Source organism: Netta rufina (assembly GCF_964035555.1).
Source record: "Netta rufina genome assembly, chromosome: 2".
In the NCBI taxonomy this organism is placed as follows: domain Eukaryota; kingdom Metazoa; phylum Chordata; class Aves; order Anseriformes; family Anatidae; genus Netta; species Netta rufina.
The window spans coordinates 100,438,938-100,462,017 of NC_140124.1; the positions used below are offsets into that span (position 1 = coordinate 100,438,938).

The 23,080-nt window shown below is 33.5% G+C and overlaps 1 protein-coding gene across 1 annotated transcript in view; it reads left to right on the forward strand.

The window, feature by feature from the left end:
• RTTN (rotatin) overlaps nucleotides 1–23,080 on the forward strand; it is an 83,555-nt gene that overhangs the window by 40,272 nt on the left and 20,203 nt on the right. Inside the window, exons 25-35 of the mRNA XM_084306721.1 lie at nucleotides 943–1,182; nucleotides 3,516–3,660; nucleotides 5,241–5,395; nucleotides 6,517–6,736; nucleotides 7,403–7,531; nucleotides 9,027–9,134; nucleotides 9,780–9,938; nucleotides 10,104–10,175; nucleotides 13,561–13,753; nucleotides 16,304–16,386; nucleotides 22,691–22,802. Coding sequence (XP_084162847.1) covers nucleotides 943–1,182; nucleotides 3,516–3,660; nucleotides 5,241–5,395; nucleotides 6,517–6,736; nucleotides 7,403–7,531; nucleotides 9,027–9,134; nucleotides 9,780–9,938; nucleotides 10,104–10,175; nucleotides 13,561–13,753; nucleotides 16,304–16,386; nucleotides 22,691–22,802 — 1,616 coding nt within the window. The remainder of the gene's footprint in view (nucleotides 1–942; nucleotides 1,183–3,515; nucleotides 3,661–5,240; nucleotides 5,396–6,516; nucleotides 6,737–7,402; nucleotides 7,532–9,026; nucleotides 9,135–9,779; nucleotides 9,939–10,103; nucleotides 10,176–13,560; nucleotides 13,754–16,303; nucleotides 16,387–22,690; nucleotides 22,803–23,080) is intronic.

A 23,080-nucleotide genomic window follows, 5' to 3' on the forward strand; every position in this document is an offset into this window, starting at 1 on the left:
TGGGCATCCCTGCTTTAAGGAACCTGCTTTGGCAGGGGTTAGGACCTGTTGATCTCTCAAGGTCCCTTCCAACCCCTACAATTCCATGATTCTGTGAAATTCTTCTGTTTTTTCATTATGCTTTTTTTGTTTGTTTTTAAGGAGCTGTCTTTTATCCCCCTCTCCCCCTTCCTCACCGCATGACCTGTATTTTCTTCTCTCTTTCTTGACAAATTTAAATTTTAAATAATTATTCCTTTTAATGGTAATAATACCTGAGAATCATCATAGATAGTCAAGAAAACTCTTTACATCCTTTAGTTAGCTCTTGGTTAGCATGGTTTCTCTTTGAGAGTGTTTCATACACAGTCTTAAAATGTGATTAATTTAATAGGACTGAAATGCATGTTTCTATGTTTCTGTGCATCTTGACAATATTTCATTTTTTGCTTCTGTCCTTTAAGGGGTCCTACAATTTTTATGAGTAAATAGAATGGTTCTGAGCCAGAGGTAACTTTGCAGTCATTGGTTTGATAAACTATTTTTATTTTAAATTGCCTTAGTCAAAACCATAGCAATTTCTTAAAAAGAAGATGGTATAGTCCAAAAAGCCAATATCTACAATACCGTGGAGGAAGAGTTCATTACAAACCTTGTGAATAGCACTTTTCAAATAACTTTTTGAGAGGTGCCCTCTTACCAAAGAACCTAAAGAACTGAGGAATCGAATGTAGTGGGGTGGTTTGTTGTTGATAATTTGTGGTTGTGGGTTAACTTCCTTTTTTTTTTTTTCTTTTTTAGGGCAAAAAAGAAAGGGGAAGGGATTGGTTAACAAAAATACATTTTTAAGGCATTTGAGAGTTTTGTCTTCTCATCGGAACTGGAAAGTGAAGGAGTCAGCACTCACTGAAATAATTTATAAAGATACTAGCTGTTAATTATTTTTCTCTTATGCCTTTTCAGATTTTTAGACATGCTAAAACTCTCCTCAGAAGACCTTCTTTTACTGAAAATAACTCACACAACCTATGGACTGCAGGACTGTCTTAATTCAATCATTCAGGCAGTATCCCACAGAGATGTTAGGGCTGCACTCACTAGGCTGAGTTTTTATGTTCTGAATGACAGACTTGCTTTAAAATGCATCTCTGGGTCTTGTCGAAACACTTTGAAGCGCTTTGTTTGGCAAAAAGCAATAAATAGGTAAGCATACTGACTACAAAAATGAATTAAGGGTATGATTTTTAAACTGTAAATTTCATAGTTTTCATATCTTCAACTTAATGGAATTTATTTTTTTTATTCTGATTGTGCATGTAGTCAATCAGAATGGTCTCATGGAAAAATATTGTGTGATCCTATAATTGAATTCAGTTTCTTTGTACTTCCAAAAGCTGATAGAAGGGACTAAGCACAGATTAAACAGGTAATAATGTTGACTTAGGTTGTATGTTATTTTAATTATTTTTTTTAATTTCTGATTTTCTGAGTGTTTGGTTTGTGCATGGCTTTTCTTTGTTTTAGGAGTAAAGTAAAACTACTCGTAAAATGCATTATCTATGTGTTTGCAAATAGATCTTTAACAGCACAGAAAGAGAGATTTGAAAGCAAGCATGACTTTGTTCTGGCTGCACCAAACATATCTGGAAGGCATGTGAGTGTCATGCTGAATCTGAACATAATCTGCATCTCGGCAAGGGTTATTCATTGCACTGCATTTTCCACTAGTTCTCACTCTGCAACTCAGGTTAGAGCTCTTGTGATTCAAAGCATAGGTCCACTTAGTTCTAATTGGCATTAGGAAGAGTTGCCTGGACTACAGCACAAATTCTGTTTACTGTTCTGTGGGGCTTTTTGAAAATGACTGGATTGGTATATGAGAGGAAAGCAGTGGAGATGTTCTGCCTTGATTTCAGTAGACTTTCTGACACCATTTCCAATAAGATTCTCATAGACAAGCTGATGAGGTATTGGTTGGATGGATAAAACTGATTGAAAACTGGCTGAACAGTTTTCTGGGATCACCACCCTCCATGAAGTGTAGTTGGAGGCCTGTAATTGGTAGTGAATTTCAGTAGTCAATAATGGGTCCAGTCCTGTTCAATATATTCATTAATCATCTGAAGGATGGGGCAGAGCGTATCTTCAGCTTTTTTTTAATGTTGTAAAACTGGGAGGAGTGGCTGGTATGCCAGAGGGGTCATGCTGCCATCTAGGAGGACCTCGACAGGCTGGAGAAATAAGCTGACAGGAACCTTGTGAAGGAGATTTGCAAAGTCTTCCACCCAGGGAGGAACAAACCCATGCACTTGTACGTGCTGGGTGCTTACAAGCTGGGAAGCAGCTCTGCAGAAAACGCTCTTGGGAGTCCTGGTGGACACTAAGTTGAACATGAGCCAAGAGCGCTCCCTAGTGGCAAAGAAAGCTAGTTGTATCCTGGACTGCATTAGAGTGAGTGTTGCCGGTCAAGGTAGGTGATTCTTCCCTACCTTACTTGTAGGGAACTTGATGAAACCTTATTTGTAGTACTGTGTCTGCTTCTGGGCTCCCCAGGACAAGAGAGACATAGGTATACTAGAAGGAGCCCAATGAAGGGGCAATAAGGTGAAAAAGGGAATGGAGAATCTCTTGTGAAGAAATGCTCAGAGAGCTGGGACTGTTTAGCCTAGAGAAGAGGGGAGTATGGGAAGGATCTCATCGATGTATATAAATACTTAAAGGAGGTTGCAAAAAAGATGCAGCCAGCCTCTTTTCAGTGTTGCCCAGTGAGAGGACAAGAGGAAATGCTCATAAATTGAAACACAGGAGGTTCTGTTTAAACATAAGGAAACACTTTTTCACTGTGTGGGTGATGGAGCACTTGCACAGGTTGTTCAGGGAGGTTGTGGAATCTCCTTTCTTGGCTGTCTTCAAAAGCTGCCTTAACAGGTCGCCCAGGACCATGTACTTGCTGTCTACACTTGAGCCAGATGTCTTGGTGTCTACACTTGAGTCACTTGGACCAGATGACCTCCAGAGGCCCCTTCCAATCCTTAGCAGTTCTGTGATTTTTGTAATTTATGTATGCAAAAATAGCAAAACATAAGAACAGTATTTATAATAAGGATACTTTTTTTCTCCTTCCTTTGACTCTGTTCAGATTTTTCTTTGTTTTCCTATATGTAATTCTATGTCTACATACGTTCGTGTTGACATTTAGCAGTAGTAATTGTCTATAATAATACCTAATATATGTATATATACTATATGATGTACTGCATATTATATGTAGCATATAATCATATGTGAGTATGATTTGTTAAATATATTTGACGTTTTTTGTGAGACGTATATATAGTACAGGCGCTTTAAAATAACTGATAGAAATCCATATTTACTATATGTAAATATGTCATATTTATATTTACTGTAGGTAGTTCCACATTTGTTATAGCCAACTGCATATTTCCAAGTTAACCCAGCCCTGTTAGGCTGAGATATTAAACTGTCTTAATTCCCTACAAGTACAAAGGTATATATTTTGGTTTTCATTGCAGGTTTCTGCAAGTGCTTCCAGCTTCTGCTGAGGATGAGAAGCTTTTGGTAGATGTCCTAAGATTTTTAAACAAATTGTGTAGAGAGCAGAGAGCAAGCTTGGAAGTAGACCATCTAAAGTGGATCATGAAGTCATTGCTTAAAAATGTAAGAAGATACCTAGAGTAAATTCAGCTGTAGACTGTACAAGATGATATAACTCTGGACTGGTTGGTTGGTGTGCTTGTGGTGAGCTGCTCAAGGAAAAAAACTTTTCTCAACAAAGCCAAGAAATAGCCAGATCTTGTAGTATTACTGTGCTACTTTATCTGTCCTACATTTTTAAGTGTTTGGAAAAGTTGACTTTGAGCAATAGTAAATTCCTTCTCTCCTTTACTTGTTATATGATTTTCTTTCTTTAAATTCTAATATTATATTTGCCAGATGTAAACAACATTTATGTTTGTGTTTGTCTTGCTCTGGTGTAGGTAACTGTAGTAAAATATTTAGAGCCTTATAAATGTTAATATATATGTGAAATGTTAATAACAGTTATCTATCGATAGCTTTATGCATAGCTCTTTATGTACATATGTGTACTTATATACATTTATATCGTTAGTTAAGTATTTGTACGTATATACATGTACATACCCATATGGTTGAACGTGTATAACTGTGGTATAGTTAACTACATTAACTGTGTGTATGTATTATCTATATAACTTAAAGGATGAGGTTCCATATTAGAACCTTCTGCATGACAAAGATATAAATAAACATTATCTGTCATGAATTAAGAACAAGAATTGAAATTTAAGACAGGAGTTTTTGTTTTCAGAGTCTGTCAATTTAGTTTTGATTTTAAATGGTTGTGATATGTTTAAGTAAAATATTTTTATAATCCTGAGGAAGTTCAAGTTATTTTTATATTTATATTATATAGGGTAGTGTATATATATAAAGGCAAGTATAATATTGAAATAATGTAATTTTTTTTCCTTTCAGGTTTTTGACTTGTGTGCTTTAGATTTGAGATCTGTCTAATGTTGTTCTTTTAAGATATATAAAACTGAAAAGTATAAAATAGGACATTAAGATTACAAAAGCAATATAAAACAATTTTTATTATATTTGTCAAAACATAATTCAATCTTGCTGTATAAAAACAATAGGTAGATGCCAAGGATAAAAGTAATGACTGCAGTTGTTTAAGTTTTTGTTGTGAAGAACAGTATTTCACAAAGCAAGGGCATAGTGTCCTCAAAGTGAGATCACTCAAAGTGAGATCACATGGTCTTACATATCACATGTTAAGAAAAGTACTGTCTCTGTACTTCTGCCTTTTCTCCTTTTAAAATACTGTCTAAACATTAAGAACAAAATACTAGTAATCCTCTTTTCATTATGTATAGAATTGATGTACTTTAATGTATATGATTAACTGGGAAACCTATAAAATTTACCAAATCTGGCTAATTAATACCAGGAGATTTTAAAGGCTTTAACCGTGGATTATTTTATGATATTTAGTAGATTCAAATAACTGGTTATTATAGGAAAACTTTACTTTTTTCTTTCTTTTTTTTTTTTTTAAACAGAAATAATTCTTATTAAAATGATTGTGAAATTTGTGATTTATAATATGTGTGATTTAAAAGCACTGAATAAAAAATGGCTTGTGTGTGTGTGTTAAAATAGAATTTAAACAACGCATTATGTGACTGTATTTTATTATTTTCTTTTAGAAGCCAAATTCCCTTTTGGGCCTTCTTGTGCGACCAGAATCCCAAGTGCAGGATGAAATAGATGAAATACAGACTGCTGTCAGGCAGCAACTTGATAAAGAACTCATTCGTCTTTTTAACTCATTGTTATTTTGTTCAATGTCGGTGACTGACAGGTAGAATTTAATTCTGTTTAATTCTGGCTGGGAATCATAATGCGTAGTGCTACTGTATCTCAGTGAGAGTTGGAATGTAATTATACCATGGTACAGTCATGGTAAATCTGAAAAAATGGAGTAGTATACTCCTCTTGAAGTAAAGATCAGCATTAGCTAGGCGCTTTCACATTAAAATTAGGTAATTAAGAAACTTGGTAGGCTATGCACTAGTGTACTAGGGTATGCAGTTTTTCAACAAATAATAAATTGATGGTATTGAGAAGATGAGCTGTTTCTCTTTCACTACTAGAAATTTGCACAAGCTAATGATAATTTGGTTGATTTTGTAGTAGTTATTAATAGGAAAGTAAAACACTGGAATATTAACAAATATTTATTTTCACCCAACTCATTTTTGCCCTAGAGTATATCACAGAGTATATCAGATCACATTAGTCAGCTTCTCCCAGCATGAAGTTCCAACCTTTTTCTGTTAGTCAAACAAAGACAGAAATTAATTTATATTACTTTATCTCTGAGTTTATAAAGTATTTCCCACAGTAAACCTCTCTATCCAAGTGCATGCGAGGAGATGCTAAAATTGCAACATAATATTTGTTTAGCTAAGTACCACAAAATAGCTGTTTGTAAAGATACTTTTAGGATGTTATCTTTTTCATTCTTCCCAGTTACTCTTAAAAGAAAAAATAATATATATACATAAAATAATTGGCAGCTGGAAAAATGATTATAGAAATCCCTTCCAGTTTTGTCTCATACTTGCAGGAAATATTTCAAGATTTGTCTCTTGAACCAGAATGAGCATAGCTATTAAGCTTTGTGACTTTGCTGAGAGACTCTTTTGAAAAACTCTTGCTCTTTTGTACGTTCATTAGTAATTAGAGTTCTATTTCACTTGTCCTTTTTTTTGTTAAGCTGTCCTGTTATAAGCAGTTACAATATTAATTTAAGTCCATGTTATTTTCCTCATTAGCCAGTAGTAACTAACTGAGATGCTGAGACTCACAGACTAACAGCAATTAGAATGATGCATCAGCCTCGTGTAAAAACAATTCATTATAATAGCTTCATGCTGACAGTTGATACTTTTTTTTTTTTTCTTTTTACAATTAATCCAGAGAGGGCTTGGAACTTGCTGGCTCTTTCAGAACTGAGCTGGCTCTGAAGCTGCTACAATGCTTACGGCTAACAGATGCACCACATTTTTATGGACTTCCCTTACTGGAGAGAACATTACAAGGAATGGTTCATGTTACTGCACTGCCAGACTGGAGCACATATTCTGCTACAGTTGAACCTGTCACAATTTGTAAGAAATATTTAACAGGTCTTCTTGAGGTAAGTAGGTTATGTTATAATCTAACTTTTTATCTGAGTGCTTGTAAAACATTGTGTAACTAATTACATTATAATTTTTATACGGTACTTCTAGTGAATATCATTGTTCTGAAAGGTACTTTTCTTTCTCATAAGTAAATAGCTAAAAAATGTAGATCATGTTGAGCAATGCGTACTTTAAAAATAAATAAATAGAAATTGTTATCTTACAATGGTTAGTTATATTCCTTGTGCCTTCATCTCCTGTTTAAGAATTAGTGACAAGAAAGCTCAAATGGGTGTTGTTTTTTTTTTTTTTTTTTAACTAAAACACTAAGAGTGAAATCCAAGATAATGTTCCCACAAGCAAAATCCATGCGTGAAAGGGCATGAAGGGTAACAGTAGTAGTTCTTTAGCTACTTTGTTTTATGTTTTTATTTATATATTTTTTTGCTATATAGCTTGGTTTTTAGTTGCCGCTTCAATAAGCTTCAGATGTTTAACCATATAAGAAATCAATGTATGACTAAATGATTTAAATACATTTTTAAAATCTAGCTGAAAGCATATATTTGATAATGTTTGCCATCTTTCCATAAGTTTCTGTTTTAGTTTTGTATGAGTTTGTACTCTACCTGTATGCTGTTTACAGTAAAGCTACCATGAACTTTATCTCATACTACCAGGTCATCTCATCGTTTTATGTTGAATGGGGAGGAAATGCTATGTCCTTTATGGGAAAAGGTGTTACAAAAAGCACAGTTCTTTGCTTGCTTCACTTATCTCATGAAATGATGGCTCAAGCCAAGGATATGGTGAGTAGTGGTGCACAGATATGGTGCAAGGATATGGTGTGGCTATGCACAGATATATTGTAAGAAAGTACTAAGTACATTGCAGAAAGACTGCTACCTCTGACGAATTAAATCATAAGTGCATGGATGAAAGACTGGATGTGATCCTTTATTTATTCATTTATTTCTGTCATACATAAAATAATATGTATAGTAACATAATGAACAGTGACATTTTTGTGGCTATAAGTCATAATCTGTGTCTACAACAGTGTTAATGTCTATACTGCTGATAATTTCTGTTCTTAAAAAAGTTTTAAATCCTATCCATGGGTTGCAATCATGTGATTTAGTGTCAGATCTTATGGAGAAAGGTATACAAAGTTAGCTGCCTTCCTTTATGCAATCAGTGTTATACAAGAAACATCCTGGATAACTGTGATTTTTTTTAAGTTTTTAATACCAACTTAAAACGTACAGTGTAGTGACTTGAAATAAAAAGTAGTCAAAATCCAGTTGTTTTTCAAATTTTATTTTGCTCACTAATGGCATTATGAACCATTGTGGTCCTTCGTTATTTACAGAACTACCTTGTAAAGTTGGGCGTAAGATCCTTTAGTTCATACTGATGGACAGAAATGACTACCAGGTGTTTGTAGAAGTACTGAGAAATAGACCATGTACTTAGTATGCAATATTTTGTTTCCTTATTTGCTTTGTTACTGCTTTATGATCATACTTTGCTGACCTGACCTCTGTTTTGTATTTCATTTTGTATTTTAATGCCCCACCCCTTCCAAATTCAGATATTGTAAGAGACTATGCTTACTGTTATTAATACTGTATGTATTGAAGATCCTTGTAAAATACACTGCTCCAAGAGAAGTATACAATGCTGTCATCTACTGTATAAAAATATACAGGTCTGAGATGGCAAGATACATCTATAAAATTTTAGGTATCGTGGTTCATTATGAACTTAATTGTGCAGTTTTATGGCTAAACAAAGCACTTTGCTGGTATGGATTTTCTGACCTGAAGTAAGAACTGAGTTTGCAAAGTCAAGTATGATTTCATGGAATCTGCAGCTAGGTAATACATGTACATGGTAGTCTGCGTAACTTTACTTAACTATATGGCAAGTGCTCAAAGGAAAAGAATAAATTATGATCAAAGAAATAATTGCATGTTCTTATTTGGCAATTTCCTGGACACCTATGATAACAAAAATAAAAAATGTAAGGAGTAACACATGTAAAATTCAAGTGAAATATTTATTCTGTCTTTAACACTGCTATCTTAATCCTATGAAGAAGTAGGATTTAATTTTATTCAGTAGGTGAAGTCAACAAGTTAAATGCATGTTTATAGAGGCAGAATCAAAATCTTTTTCCTGGAATATCAGTGTTGTGTGCATTTAAAGTGGTTTAGTATGCAGTTGATAACTTAGGCTCAGACTGGCATAGCATTGAAAGATCTATAAAATAATTCCATACTTTCTCTGTTTTCTGATCAGGACTGGGTATCCCTTTGGTCTTTGCCTTATGATAACAGTGAAGACCAACTTCCTTCTCACCTAGGTCTGGCATGGCTGGTTCCTTTATGGGTAGATAGAGACCCTGAGGTTAGTTAATGTAATGTTGATATCTTATTTTGACACCTAAGTATTTACAACTTTTTTGGTTGATTAATTTATTCAATATTGAAAGTACTGTTTTGTATGATTTTAAATGTTACTAGCTATATTCTAAATAACAATAGCAATAGAGGCAATATTTTCATATGAACATTTTCTGTGAAATCCTTTGCTTTATCTTCAGTCTTCTGTCCTCTCATTAAGTCACTCGTGATAGTGATTCATAAGCAGTTTTCGTCAATGTTGCTTATGTTTAGCTCCAAAGCAGAAGCAGGTATCTGTACTACAAGTTTAGAGCAATTGTATTTGATGCAAATCTGCTAATTATGATTTTTTTAATCAGAACTACTATTAAATGGTTTAATGTTAAGATTATTGAATATTTATTTTTGGATACGTTTGACTATTCAGAAATAAATTCTATTAGTTTTATCATTTGTATGTACATGTAGTTGTGATTATGAGTATAGGGCAAGATCAATACAGGACAATAATTCATTACTTTTTAGACAATTGCTTCTAAGCTACAGATTCAGTTGATACAATAATAATTTAAAAGACGTGTTTAAGTGTTTTAAGAATACGTGTTTACTGTAAGAAATGTCACTTTTATATTTTACTTATATGTACTAGGTCAGATTCACAGCACTTGGAATAGGATCAGCTGTTACATCTCTTGAAGCAGGATGTATTGCTTTAGCAGAAAGTTGCCAGAACATTTCAGGAGGTCTATGGGGAACAGTGATAAACATCCTTCTGGACCAATCTGAATGTAGCATGGTACGCAGGGAGGTATGTTTCTTCTGTCTTAATTTTTTCCAACATGAACATGGAAAATTTTTGTTCTCATATATGTTTAAAATGATGGAATAATATAGAGACTGTGCTGTTCAATCTGACGTGTTTTATTGAACTCTGATGACTAGACTGCAGTATTGATGATTTAATTTCTTTTAGGCTGCTTTTATTCTACAAAATCTTCTTGTGATTCCAATTCCTACCGAAGAAGTGAAAGATTGTGTTTGGCAAGTGAGTAACTACTGATGAGAAAGTTCATACTTTCACAGAGATGAATTATTTGTCATAAAAAGTTAATGCACTATATCTGTGTTTAATGTCTGAGGTGACATTTTGGAAAGAAATACATGAGTAGACAAACTTCTTCAACTTCCAGCAAGTTCAAGAAAGTTAGATTGTTTAGTATCTTAGATCATGTATGTACCATATCTTATATAATGTCTTTAATCTCCTAGGAAACTTACTTGCTTACATAATGTCATTAATGTTTTAAAATAGAAATTGGTCTTTTTTTTCTGCCCACACTCAGAATGCAACATGATTTGAGGTGTGTGAAGAAGAAATTCTGAAAATGTAGTGTTTATAAAATATTTTGAAAGAAATATGAGTGGCAAGAAACAATGTCCTAAAGAAAGATGAAGTAGCGAGCAGCTTGCTGTAATTTAATCTAAGAACATACTCCCTTGCTGAAAGTAGGATGAGCTACAGCAGATTGCTCAGGGCTGTGTCCAGTAGGGTTGCAAATATTTTTGAACACTCGATGATCCTTGTGGGTCCCTTCCAGCTCGGTATACTCTGATAGAATTCATATGGAAAGAAATCATAGAATTCATAATCAATTCATAGTTGGAAGGGACCCACAAGGATCATCAAGGCCAAGGTCCTGCCTTCACACAGGACCACCCAAAGGTCAAACCAGATGTCTGAGAGTGTTGTCCAAATGCTTCTTGAACTCCAGCAATCATGTTGCTATGACCACTTCACTGGGGATCCTGTTCCAATGCCCAACCACCCTTTGAGCAAACAGTCTTTTCCTAATATCTGACATGGACCTCTGCTTCATGACCTATTCAGGTCCTATTGCTGACCACCAATAGAAGAGATCAGAAAGCTGTAGGTTGCCATTTAAGCCCCCCCTCAGTCTCCTCTTTCCCAGGCTGAACAGTGATCCTCCTCATCTTCCCCTCTATTCCCCTCATCTTCACCATCTTTGTAGCCTTCCTCCGGACACCTCTGTAATAGGTCCTAATAGTTCTTATAGTCTAACAGCCCTTGTTGTATTGTGCTGTCCAAAACTACGCAGTACTCGAGGTGAGGCTGCACCAGCACAGATCAGAGTAGTGATGATCACTTCCCTGAACTGGCTAGCAATGCTGTGCTTGATGCACCCCCAGGATATGGTTGGCCTTTTGGCTGCCAGGGCACACGTGACTTACATTCAACTTGCTGTCAGCCAGAACTCCCAGATTAATTTTCGTGGGGCTGCTCTCCAGCTTCTTGTTCCCCAGCCATCTTTTCTTTACATCTGATTATAAAGTAATAATGTTCAAGTAGCCTGTAATCTCTGGCTTGTTTCAGTCTTTGGTAACTTAAAAATTAATATTGTACCAATATAAATAATAATTTTTTAGTAGCAGGGGATTTGCAAGGTGCAGCTATTATAACTGGTCAATATAAACTGAATTAAGAGATGCTTTTTATTCTTTTTTAATATTTCAATGACTATGGTGAGGTGACAGAAATTGAATCCAGTTGCAGAACTCTGGATGAATGCCAGTGCAATTAATGTGAGTGAGTCAATTCTTGTTAAGTGCAGTTTAATGGAAATTGCTCATCTCTTAATAAGTGTTCATGCTGAAAGATATTATCAAACAACACTTTATGGTAACTGGTAAATTAAAAGTGTTGAAAATATAAACAGCGATTAAAGTGGTAAGATGCCACCAAGATCAAATTCCGTAGTTCAGTTGCTTTTTTTTTTTTGTCACACTGGATAAGATAATTTGCCTGTAGACCTTAATGCCTGTAGACCTTAAAGTTCAAAGGAGACCAATTAAGTGGATCTGGGTCAATAGTAGCTATAACGTACCATAGCCCAAGTAGAACATTATTATTAAGGGATTTTCATCCCTTAGTCAAATAGTGTTGGAAAAGGAAAGGCTGCTGCTGGAGCTTGTAGGCCAGTATCTTCACATGAATGTCTATAGTGTTGCTGTTACTTGGTTGTTTTGTTTTGTAATAGTTTATTTTGCTATGTTACTATAAAGAGTGGCCACAGGAGACAATTTGTAATGAGTGAAGTCAACCTGTATAAAGTATTCTAAGACTGCAATGTACTACATTTTCTGAAGATTGTTTAAGTCAGACCACATTGTGAAAGTAACTGATGACACTTTCAGTATACCCATAGTGCAATAAAGTGAACGGTATAGGTTTTTAAACTGGTAAAAACAGTTATGGCTAGTAAGATTTTGACTAAATTTAACAGAATTTCCAAAGAATGCATTTGTCATTTTTGATACAGTCCAACAGTCCAAGTATATTGCTGATAGTGAATGACTACAGTTTTATAATTCGTTTCGAGCAATTTGCATGGAATAACACATTCTTCTTCAAACTATTTGTCATATATAATTCTTCTATAATTAGCATAAAAGGCAAATAGTGAAATAGTCTGTTTATATAGAATCAGAGAAAAGAATTAGTAGTAACCATTCAGAGCTCTGGCTATAACTTACCCTGTTCAGTGGAAATGGAGGGATTGAGGGTAAATAGTCTCTTTCAAATGACTTATTTGTTGTTTATGTACCTCTGCTATCTGCTGACTACAAAGGAAAGTTTCTAACTAGCATTGGCCACTTATTTTTCTGATAATTTTAACAAGCTTCTTAATTGAAGTTCCACAAGATCCCTTCTAAAACTTGCAGACTGTACTTTTTTTTTCTCACTTTGAGTTGTTTTGCCAATTAACATTTCTAATTTTATGGTCATTCTAAAACAGGTGATAGCTTAATAGGGATTTTTTGTTTTCTTCTATTACCGTAGAAAACACTGGAAAAATACTGTAATATACACAGGCAAATGAAACTGTTGATGTGGAAAACAAACAGCTAAGGTATTTATTTCTAGGTATAAACTCAGTTCTCTACAATGTTTTCCCTTGAGTCAATATTTAAAAATGTCTGAAAAACATTCTTCAAAGAGAATTTCTTTCTTTTTTAAAAAATGTTCTAAATAAATCTTTTATCATAGTAGATTGACATGGGTAGATATTAAAAGGCAATATACCTATAAGTAGAATTAAATGAGAAATTAGAGTCATAAAGTCTTAAATCCCACGTGTTACAGCTTTCCATGGCTTTCTACTTAGATGTTACAAATTTTTCAGGAGTTAAATAACTTCCATTTTACTAAATCATTACTGTTTTTGTAAAACTTTGATTTAGTCTTAATAAAATCTAAATCTGACTTCTAGAATCTTAGTCTGTAAAACAGCTATGTATATACACACATAAACAGTATTAGCCTTAGAGTTGTGTTTTGTTCGTTTTTGACAGTTTTCTTTAAAGGAATCTTTTACATAAAATAATTATCTTTTTGAATTTCATGTCTTCAGGGCCCCTGTGTACATGATGAAGAATCTGGCCTCTCCCAGACAGGAAAACCTGCACTTAATGCTCTTTTGTATCACTGTCAATTTTACGAACATCTGAATCAGATGGTGAAACACTGTTACCTAGGTTGTTATATGTTTGATTTAAATTCTTCCAGGGAGGACAACCACATTATTGAAAAAAGTGGTGTAACTGGTAAGTTATGCTAATATAATTTTGTATTTTTAACCTACTGAAGTAACGTGTAGTTTAGAGTAACTTACCTCAAGTAAATCTTATTAAAAATGAAGCTCAAATTGAATATGTAAGCCATGAATTTAAATGTTTTCAAGTTCAGTGTGGCTCTAAATATCTAAGAGTAAATAAGTCGGCATATCTCAGAAAAAGCTCTGAACTGTTACATCTTCAAAAAATTATAAATGGAAAAGGTGTAATTGTTTCTACAGCAGCTTCTCTTGTGAAATGTTGGGGTTAATATACTTTTTACACTTGTGACTTTAACAGACGAGTATGATGAAAATTTAGGAAAAATAAATGCATACAGTTTTAGAAACAGTCATCTCCTACTTCTGTGTCTTAATGTGTGTATTTTTTAAAGCTTCAAAGATGCATGACTAGGAGTGGCTTCCAAAATGCTGAAGTTATCAGTGTTCTAAGACATTCAGATATAATTTAGTTCAGAGATTGATAAAATATTCAGATTGGTTGGTTAGATTTTTTTTTTAACCTGCATACCTTTGAAATACCAGAGATCTGGTCTTATATTGACTAATCATTTTCTAAGTCTCTTTCTATGATGCGTGGTGGAACCCACACTCTTGTCCAGATATGTATTATTATCTTAAGTTTAGAAAGTTAGGAAATTATTCAGAAAGCTCAGCTAGTGAAAACTGTTTGAAGGGTGGAAAATTAATAGGATCATTATTTTGTTTTTTCTTTTTTGTGTATCCAAGATTCTGTTTGCATCTTTTAAGGCTACAATTTGAGCAATTCTTGTAGGTTTTGCATCTTTGCAGCTTACGTTACATAAGCACGAACAGAAGAGGAATGCTGTTTTCCCTACCTACTAAGTTACAACTTCATGACAGACACACAGAAAGGAAATAGAATTTCTATGCTTGTGGTTAACCTACTCAGTTACCAGAGACGTACCTCAGCAATATACAGAATTCTAGGCATAAAAGCACTTCATTTTTTAATTTCCTCTGTGGCTTTCTTTGTCTCTGTGCTTCACCCCCCTCCCTGTGGCTCTCTCTCACTCTTTGTCTCTTCCCCTGTTTTTCTTTTTCTCTTCCCTTGTGCTGCGCTCTCCCTTCTTTCTTTCTTTCCCTGTGGCATTTTCTTCCCCACTCCATGTCTCCCCCACCTCATGTCTCTCTCTCTCTCCTTCCTTCCTGTCCCTCTTTTTCTTTTTTTCCTGTGTTGTTTTTCTCCTTTTTCTCTTGTTTGAGGGGGAAGGCCTCTTATGCCCCAGGAGGACATCCCTCTTGGAGGGAAGGGGACAGTCATAAATGTCCTTTGCTTTTTTTCTTCTGTCCAATACATTGTAGTCCTCCATTGTTCCAATCGTTTGGGCCAATTGCTTTTTCCATCAATTAACTGATGCAATATCATATCTAAGATCAACTCATTCTCCAGGACTGTAGACCATTTCAGTGAGCATTTGAGATTTTTTGTGGTTTTTGAAGAGTAAAGCCAACAGAATGCTGTTCTGGTAGCTTTGAAGTAGGGAGGAATAATCTCCTATCTTTTATCTATGAGATTTCAGGAACAGGGAACATAAGCTTTATTTGAAAAGAAAGGGAGGACAGGACAATGTTTGCTCTGTCTCTAAAATAATAGAGCTTGAAAGGGTTGTAAGTCCTCCATTCATACCTGCACAATTATGTTCATCTACAATGACCTGCTGCTGCTTTATATTAGGTCCCCTGTCATTTTTAATAGAAGATCTCCCTTTGGTTTATCTTGCTGAAACTGTTTTTGTAGGTCATCTTCCTGATGTATTTCCTTCACATTATTCAGCAACTTAAAAAAAAAAAAAAAAAACAACTCATCAATAAAGTTAAAATAATTATCTCAGCTTAGTAATTGGATAAGATATTTATAGGACTTCCACTTTTATGATTTGGGGATTGGGAATCTGTGTAGTCTAGTGCCATACTTTTTGACTTATTTTTTCTACATATGAAAAACTGAAAGCCTATTATTAACAGATTTGAGCTCTAAAGGTTTCATCACTTTTTGTTCTGAAACACATTTACAGGTTAACTCTGCCTTCGCTATATTTATGGATATAGGTTCTCCTGAAACTGCTTTTCAAGTTATAAACTTGAAGCTAAACTTGAAGAGGAAGGCATCAGTTCATTTTATTTGTATCGTGAGACCACAATACTAGTACTTTTATCCTATTATGTTTTAAATAAAACTAAATCTGAACTATTTCCAATTATTAAAGGTTATGTAGCTGCAATTTGAGCTAAGTATAGTTTTTTCCATGCTATTTTGTGTCATAGCTGAATATTCTATTTAATTGCCGTTTATTCAAGTGTAATAGTTGAGTGGTACAATGTATGCTAACCTATTAAATATTTTGAGACTTTCAAAAGTATAACTGTCTACTTCTTTGTTTCATGACACGTAGCTTTGAAAAGCTTGTTTTGCTCTCCTGGTAATAGAGTCAAACAGTTTTTTTTTTTTTTTTTTTGATAATTGTCTTTTTTCCCCCCCCCTGTTTTTCCCATACAGATTTGGATGATTCTCTTAATCTTTGGAAGGTTCCAGCCAGTCAAAGCCATTCTTCACATTCTCAGTCAACATCAGAAACCATGGTAACGTCCAGAGTAATCACTTTATTTTTAACGAGTTGTTAATGAGATGCTGTGGAGAAAATAAGCACTAAGTGCTCAAAAAAAAAAAAAAAAAGCTTAAAGTAAACTGAAAAAAAAAAATATTCAAATTTACTGTGAATTAGCTGAGTATGCTGAGTAAAACTTTAAAATGGCTTGTCTAGCTAAATGCATAGGACAGTGCTAAAATTCTATAGCTTCTCCCACTAAGATATACTCTGTAGAGATTACTTACTCTGTAATTGGCTTTATTGACAAAATGCAATCATTGCTGTCTGTTGCCACTTCTGCTTATATCCAAACTGTTCTTTCAGAACGAACCTATATTTACATCATACAAATATAGGACTGGATCAATCAAAACAACAGAGGTGTATTGTGCTAAAATTATATTCAATATTATAATGAACACTGGATTCTGAAAATGTGTTTATAAAACTTGAAAGTGCCACAAGTGTTCAGAAGACTCAAGATAGAAAAGAACAATATTAGAAAACAGGTTTCTGTTTGAAAAGTTTGTTTCTGGCTAGGATGACTTCTGCAGTGAAATACTGTAAACATATATGTATGCTATTTTCAAAATGGCAAATGCAAAAGGAGAAAATTAAATAGATTCTTTCAGTTCCAGAATCAATTAACAATACTAGGTGAGGCTGTGGGGGAAGTTTCTATAACATTCATTAATTACCTAATAAAAATAATATATTTTCAAAGACTGTAGCATAACTCCAAGAAATTTTTGACATATTTATATATTTATGTTTGTTTATATTTCTATATTTTTGTTGAAATTTTCTGATACATGAACAACCATTATTTCATAATGTAATATGAAAGCCATAATGTTACATCTATCAAAGCTGTCACAGCTAAGTGTAGGTTTCTTTTAAAGTCATTTGGAAAAAAAAAAAAAAAAAACAACAAACCATAAAACACAATGTAGGACAATTACTAATGCAATAACAATAGCATTATCTCTAGTTTTGTTTTCCACTAATTCCTTGTATGAAAGAAAATGTTTACATCAAGAGCATTATAGGTCATATTCATGTTCACTGCTTCATATTTCAGTTAACATGGTCCTGATTTATTAAATGGTACTGCTGAAACTCAGCAGTTAAGGCACCTATATTGTTTCTGTTTTGCTATATTCATAGCTGCTTATTTTGGATATAACCAGTTTCATATACATAGTTTTAGCATAGTTTTCATTTGATTGTGCTTTTTTTTTTTTTTTCTTTTCTTAACAGTGTATTACTAGGCTAGGGCACTTGCAAGTTTCCCACTTAAAGAATGTTATGGCTGTGTCTTTACTTTGACAATAGTTACTTTTGAACTAGTAGCCCAGAAGTTTATTTTCTGTTAAGCAAATGTACAGATATAACAAATACTTATAAAACACACCAGGATACTGTATTATTGACTCAAATTACTATGCCTAATTTTACTGTGGAAGGGGATCAAAACAAAACAAAACAAAAAAAAAAGAACAGGAAAGCCAGTACTGGAACTTTTTGTCTCAAAATGTTTCATAATTAACATTTTTCCGTCTTGTTTGACTCTTATAATTGATTTATGAAGAGCACTTCTACTATATTTTTAATACTTAGGAAAAATATACCCGTGTGTTAAGCTAAATCATCTCTTTTGGATTTAGAAACTTTATTAGTGAACCTGCTTTTCATTTGTCTTATAAAAAAAAAAAAAACACAATAACAATAATAATAAAACAACAACAACTAAAACACAAATACCTTTGTATCATTCTAAACACAAATATTCAAAGTTGAGTGTTTGAAACTAAAATAAATGAAGTTCCATGTAAATCAGGACATATATGCTTCTTCATCTTAGATGAATGCTACTTAAAGGAAAAAAACATTTTAATAGGAATCTTATGCTATTTACAAACACTTACTTCCCTTTTTAACGAATAGGGTGTTACTTTCTTATTAAAGCTGAACAAATTTAAGTTTTTGTTCATTTGTTTGTACTTGAGGTGAAAGTTAAATTTCAGAAGTTCTTCCTAATATTTGATCTACTTGAAGTTGTGCTTGAGTGCTCATGAAGAGTTAATCCATTGCAACAAACTAGTGCAGCTTCTGTGGCTTTAAAAAAAAAAAAAAAAGAAAATACATTGGAATCTACTAGGTCAAATTAATGTAGTTTAATTTATATGTGTAAGGTAGTATCATAGGTTAAGGTAAAGGCTTTGCTCTGTAGTTCCAATTAATTATATAAATCTGAAGGCATATTGAGGTATAGTAATTTGTATCAGTCTCCAGGTGTTGTAGGATTACTTATCAGTCCTCCATTCAGTAGGATTACTTGACTGTCAAGATGGAAAGTGATTTTATTTCCATTTGTCCTACACATTAATACTGTCAGTTTTTTAAGAGCTGTAAACTCGTTTGTATAGACTGTTTCTTTCTTGCCTAAAAAAAAAAAAAAAGAAAAGTGTTTATGTGCTGGATAGATAAAAGTTGCAGAGGTCTCGTATTTCAATGCCAGCTGAAGAGACGGGTAAGACAGAGGAAGGGAACTGAGGCTAAATATAAACTGTATTTCAGAGCGCAGTTAATGACTATGAAGTGTCTGTCTAGTAAAGTTTGGAAATAGTTTTTAAAATAACATGATTTGAAATAAGGCACTTGCAGTTTATTTCTTACACTTCTGATTTTACCTTCCTACAGATTAGCCTAAAGCTTCCCATTTTGATAAGTGAAGAAAAAAAAACATATTTACGAAGTCATTACCAAAAGTTTAAAGAAGTTTCTTCTATTGATGTTACCAGGAGCACATAATCATTCCAAGCCCACTAGATGGCAAGCTTTCCCTATCGTAGTTGAAAGGGAGTCTTCAGGTTCTATTGCAGGGAAAAGTGTTTGTGTATTATACAGATTTGGTGACAACAGCCACAAGTAATTGAGAGTTACCAGCTATCAAAACAAGTAAAAATATTTATTTTGGAAGATCTTTTCTGATATTTAATAAGTTTTAAAGAAAAAATATTTTAATTATGTATATACCTATTCATTGCATAAATGCTAGTCTAGGAAGATAAAACTGTTTTTTTGCTTCAATAAGCCACATACAGGAGATTTTTATGGAAGCCAGTGTGCTTGAATTCTATGAACACAAAAGGGCTATTATTATTCTATAAATTCTATGAAAAGAAAAGGATTATTATTGTTTTTTAATATATTTTAAAACGGTTCTGACATAAACAAAAAGACAGTATTAGTTTTCTGTTCTCAGATTTAATGTAATCTAAGCTATCCACTACCAAAGCCTGACTTGACACAGTGTTCACATGACCCTAAGTCAAAATAGTATCTGAATCTTTTTTTTGGACTCATTGTTTTTCCTTATCCCTGATGCTTTTCCCAAAATCTGCAAAAATTAAAAATGTGAAAATTAAAAATCAAATACACTAAATAACAGAAATTATTATTATTATTTTACTTTAGTCTATAAAATAGTCTGTCAAAGGTCTTGCAGAGGCTATAAGTACAATTTTGCACATTTTATAGAGTGAAGAATGGCAGTGTGGGAATGAAATCAATGATTCAAGGTCACATGAAAGACAGCAAGAGTTGCTTGTACTTTGATACATGCTGTATTTAGTGTCTTTAAGGTCTTGGTGAATTACAGTGAATTTTGTCGAATTTATTTTTCTGTAAACTGTACTGTGGATGTTGTAAGCAGTCTGATTCTGATAAAATAATACATCTTTGACTTCTATAAAATTTATAATCTAAACATTAATTTAAGTTGTTATTACAGAAAATTTGCTTTAATTATTTAAATTATTGTTTTATATTTAGTATGTATGATTGGTTGAGAACACCAGTCAGCATGGATATACCAACGTATTTCACACTAGGAATGTCTTTTGGCCAGAGCTGCTTTGCAGAATGAACAGTTACTGAAAAACTTGAACAGTGGTGCAGGTACAAACATTTCCCAGATAGCCAAGTTACGGCCAATCTTTTTTTATTAAATTTTCCTATTTTATAAAAAATGTGTACTTTATTGTCTGAATTTGTGGTTACCAGAGAGCTGTATAGTTAAGTGATTTAAAGCTTTGAAAAGATAATTAGTCACTACATGCTTTCAAAAGCAGAGCCAGAAGGATTTGTATTCTAGAAGTTAAAAAAGTTTGCTGAAAGTGTTCAGACAATTTTGCAAGATGCAAAAAGAATTTATTGTGCAATGTAGGTGATGTTATTTATTAACATGTGAAGGCCTTTATGAATTCATAACAATATCTTTAAGATGACTCAATATAGTAGTAACTTCTTCCAGGGTTTTACATGTTGCAGAAATGGACTAGTAGAGATTGCATTTGTACTTTTCAAGAAAGATTTGTCATTTATTAGAATACTTGCAATTGCAGTGCTAAATGCATGCAGAATTTGTCACAAGTCAAGTGGATTGATTTAATAATCATTTTCAAGAATGATTTAAATCTGAAGTTATGAAGCTTTAATTCATTTCAAATGGCAAATAGTGTTCTTCAGTTGTATATCTAAACAAAGTTTGAATTTGAATTGTTTGGTGCAATTTGGTACTGCTTTTTGCTAACAAGAAAAATACTATCCCAGGCAAGTCCTAGTCCCCCGAAAATATGTAAATCATGGTTTTCAGACATGCATCACAAATCTTACTGTAGTTTATCTTCAGCGTTACAGTATTACATTGGGAAATACTTGAGACTGTAGGATGGACTATATTAGGACAGGTTAAAATGGGGGAGAGAACAGAGCTATAACATGGAGGTAGCTACCTTTCGCTCAGACAGGGACTTGGGGTCTCAAGTAAAAAAAATGTGCTGATAGAATTACAGAATGTTTTGGATTGGAAGGGACCTTAAGAGTCATCTAGTTACACCCCTCTCTGCCAAGAGCAGTTTGCTCAAAGTCCTGACAACATTTGGCAGTGGTGGTGCATGGGGCGGTGGGGTTAAACCTTCCAAAGGATGAGAAAATACTATAGAGAGAGTACCTGTAGCTCAACGTGCTTCTAGAAAATCAAAGCCAAACCTGGAAAGAAGTAACCTAGCTGCAAGAATACAATGGGTAGGAAGAATAATTTCTGATTTCCTTTTCCCCACGCTTTTCTTTGTGTTTTCTTCATTAAGTTGCTTCTGACTTTTCCATAGGTAAAAAAAAAAAAAAAAATATCCCAACTGATACTTTAATAAAACTTTGAAGTACCTCAAAAGTTTTATTTGTAGTCTTCCTTAGAAAGCTCACAGTGAAGAAAAGTCTTAATAAGATATTTCAAGATGCTGTGACTGTCCAGGTATTTCATCGCAGTCCCCAAAGCCCTGTGTTTTTTACAATGCACATTGATATTTTTTTTTGGGGGGGGGGAATAGATATAGATGACTTCTTCAGATAAGAATCAAAATTAACAAGTGGAAAAATTACCCAATGTGGGCGATACTTATGTACTTTAAGACAGGTCAGAGGTTTTGTCATGTCACAAAACTGCTAAGCTGTGAGTTCTAGTTCTTCTGATTTCAGGCTTATGGTTTTAAACAATAACAAAAGTATCAAGAATCCCTTTTGAAATCATGCAGAACTAATAATATGATGACTCCTGTAGTTGCTCAGTGGGTAGAAGAAACATGGTAGTATGGTGAAAGTTATACAATGTCATGTAAGTATCTAGTATTTTCAATCTGTAATAAACCTAAGATTCACAGGAGGAAGATTAAGGCAAGTACTCTGCATCAGAAAGGCTCCGGAACTTCCACTTACCCATTTTATCTGTGTGTGTCTTGGTACAAATGGATAAGTGCTGATGCGTTCTGTAGAGAAAATAGTCTATGAGAAATTTGAGTTTAAATGCTTCAGTAGCACCTCTCCTCCTCCTCCTCTCAATTTATTTTTTTTAATTTGAAAATAGATTGAATCAATTATATGGATGGGGAAAAAAGAAAAAGATGAAGAAATTTCCACTACCATGGACATTGATCAGCTTTTAGCTGTAGTGTTTCAGGCTGTTTGTATTGCTTATCTTATCAATAGTTTATCTTATTGCTTATCAATAAGTTTCAATCAATAGTTTCAATCATTGGATGCATATAAATATATATATATATTGTTGTATATTAATACATTTATTTATATATACATATATACGAAAAACTGTAATCAAATAAATTTTGACTGTGATCAATTTTTACAACTTTTGTTTGTTTGTATAAGCAAAATGTAAATGGAAGTCTGCTCTATCAAAGCTGGAATCAACTACTTTTCTTTTTATGGCTTTCTAGATTCTATCTGCATCACAATCACTGGAAAGTGTTACTGAGCTTCGGTCAACGGTCCCAACAAATTCAAACAATTTCATTCCAGAAACTGCAGTTAGTCGGCTTACAGCACAAGGTAAGTCAAACTTCGAGTTTTAATACATAATGATTGCTGCTTAGCCTACCGATATTCTAGTATTTGTACATAAGTATAATGCTTGTGTATTACTGGAACACACACCATTGATGTTTCTAATGGTTATATTAGAAGACAAGCATGAAATACCATCTTTAAAAGAAAATAGGGTGACTTAGATTTGACAGAAGTGAAGTAGACTGTCTTACAGTCACCCTTTTAAAACATTTGATTTTGATAAAGCTGCCATATACATAACATGCACGTGTGTACACACA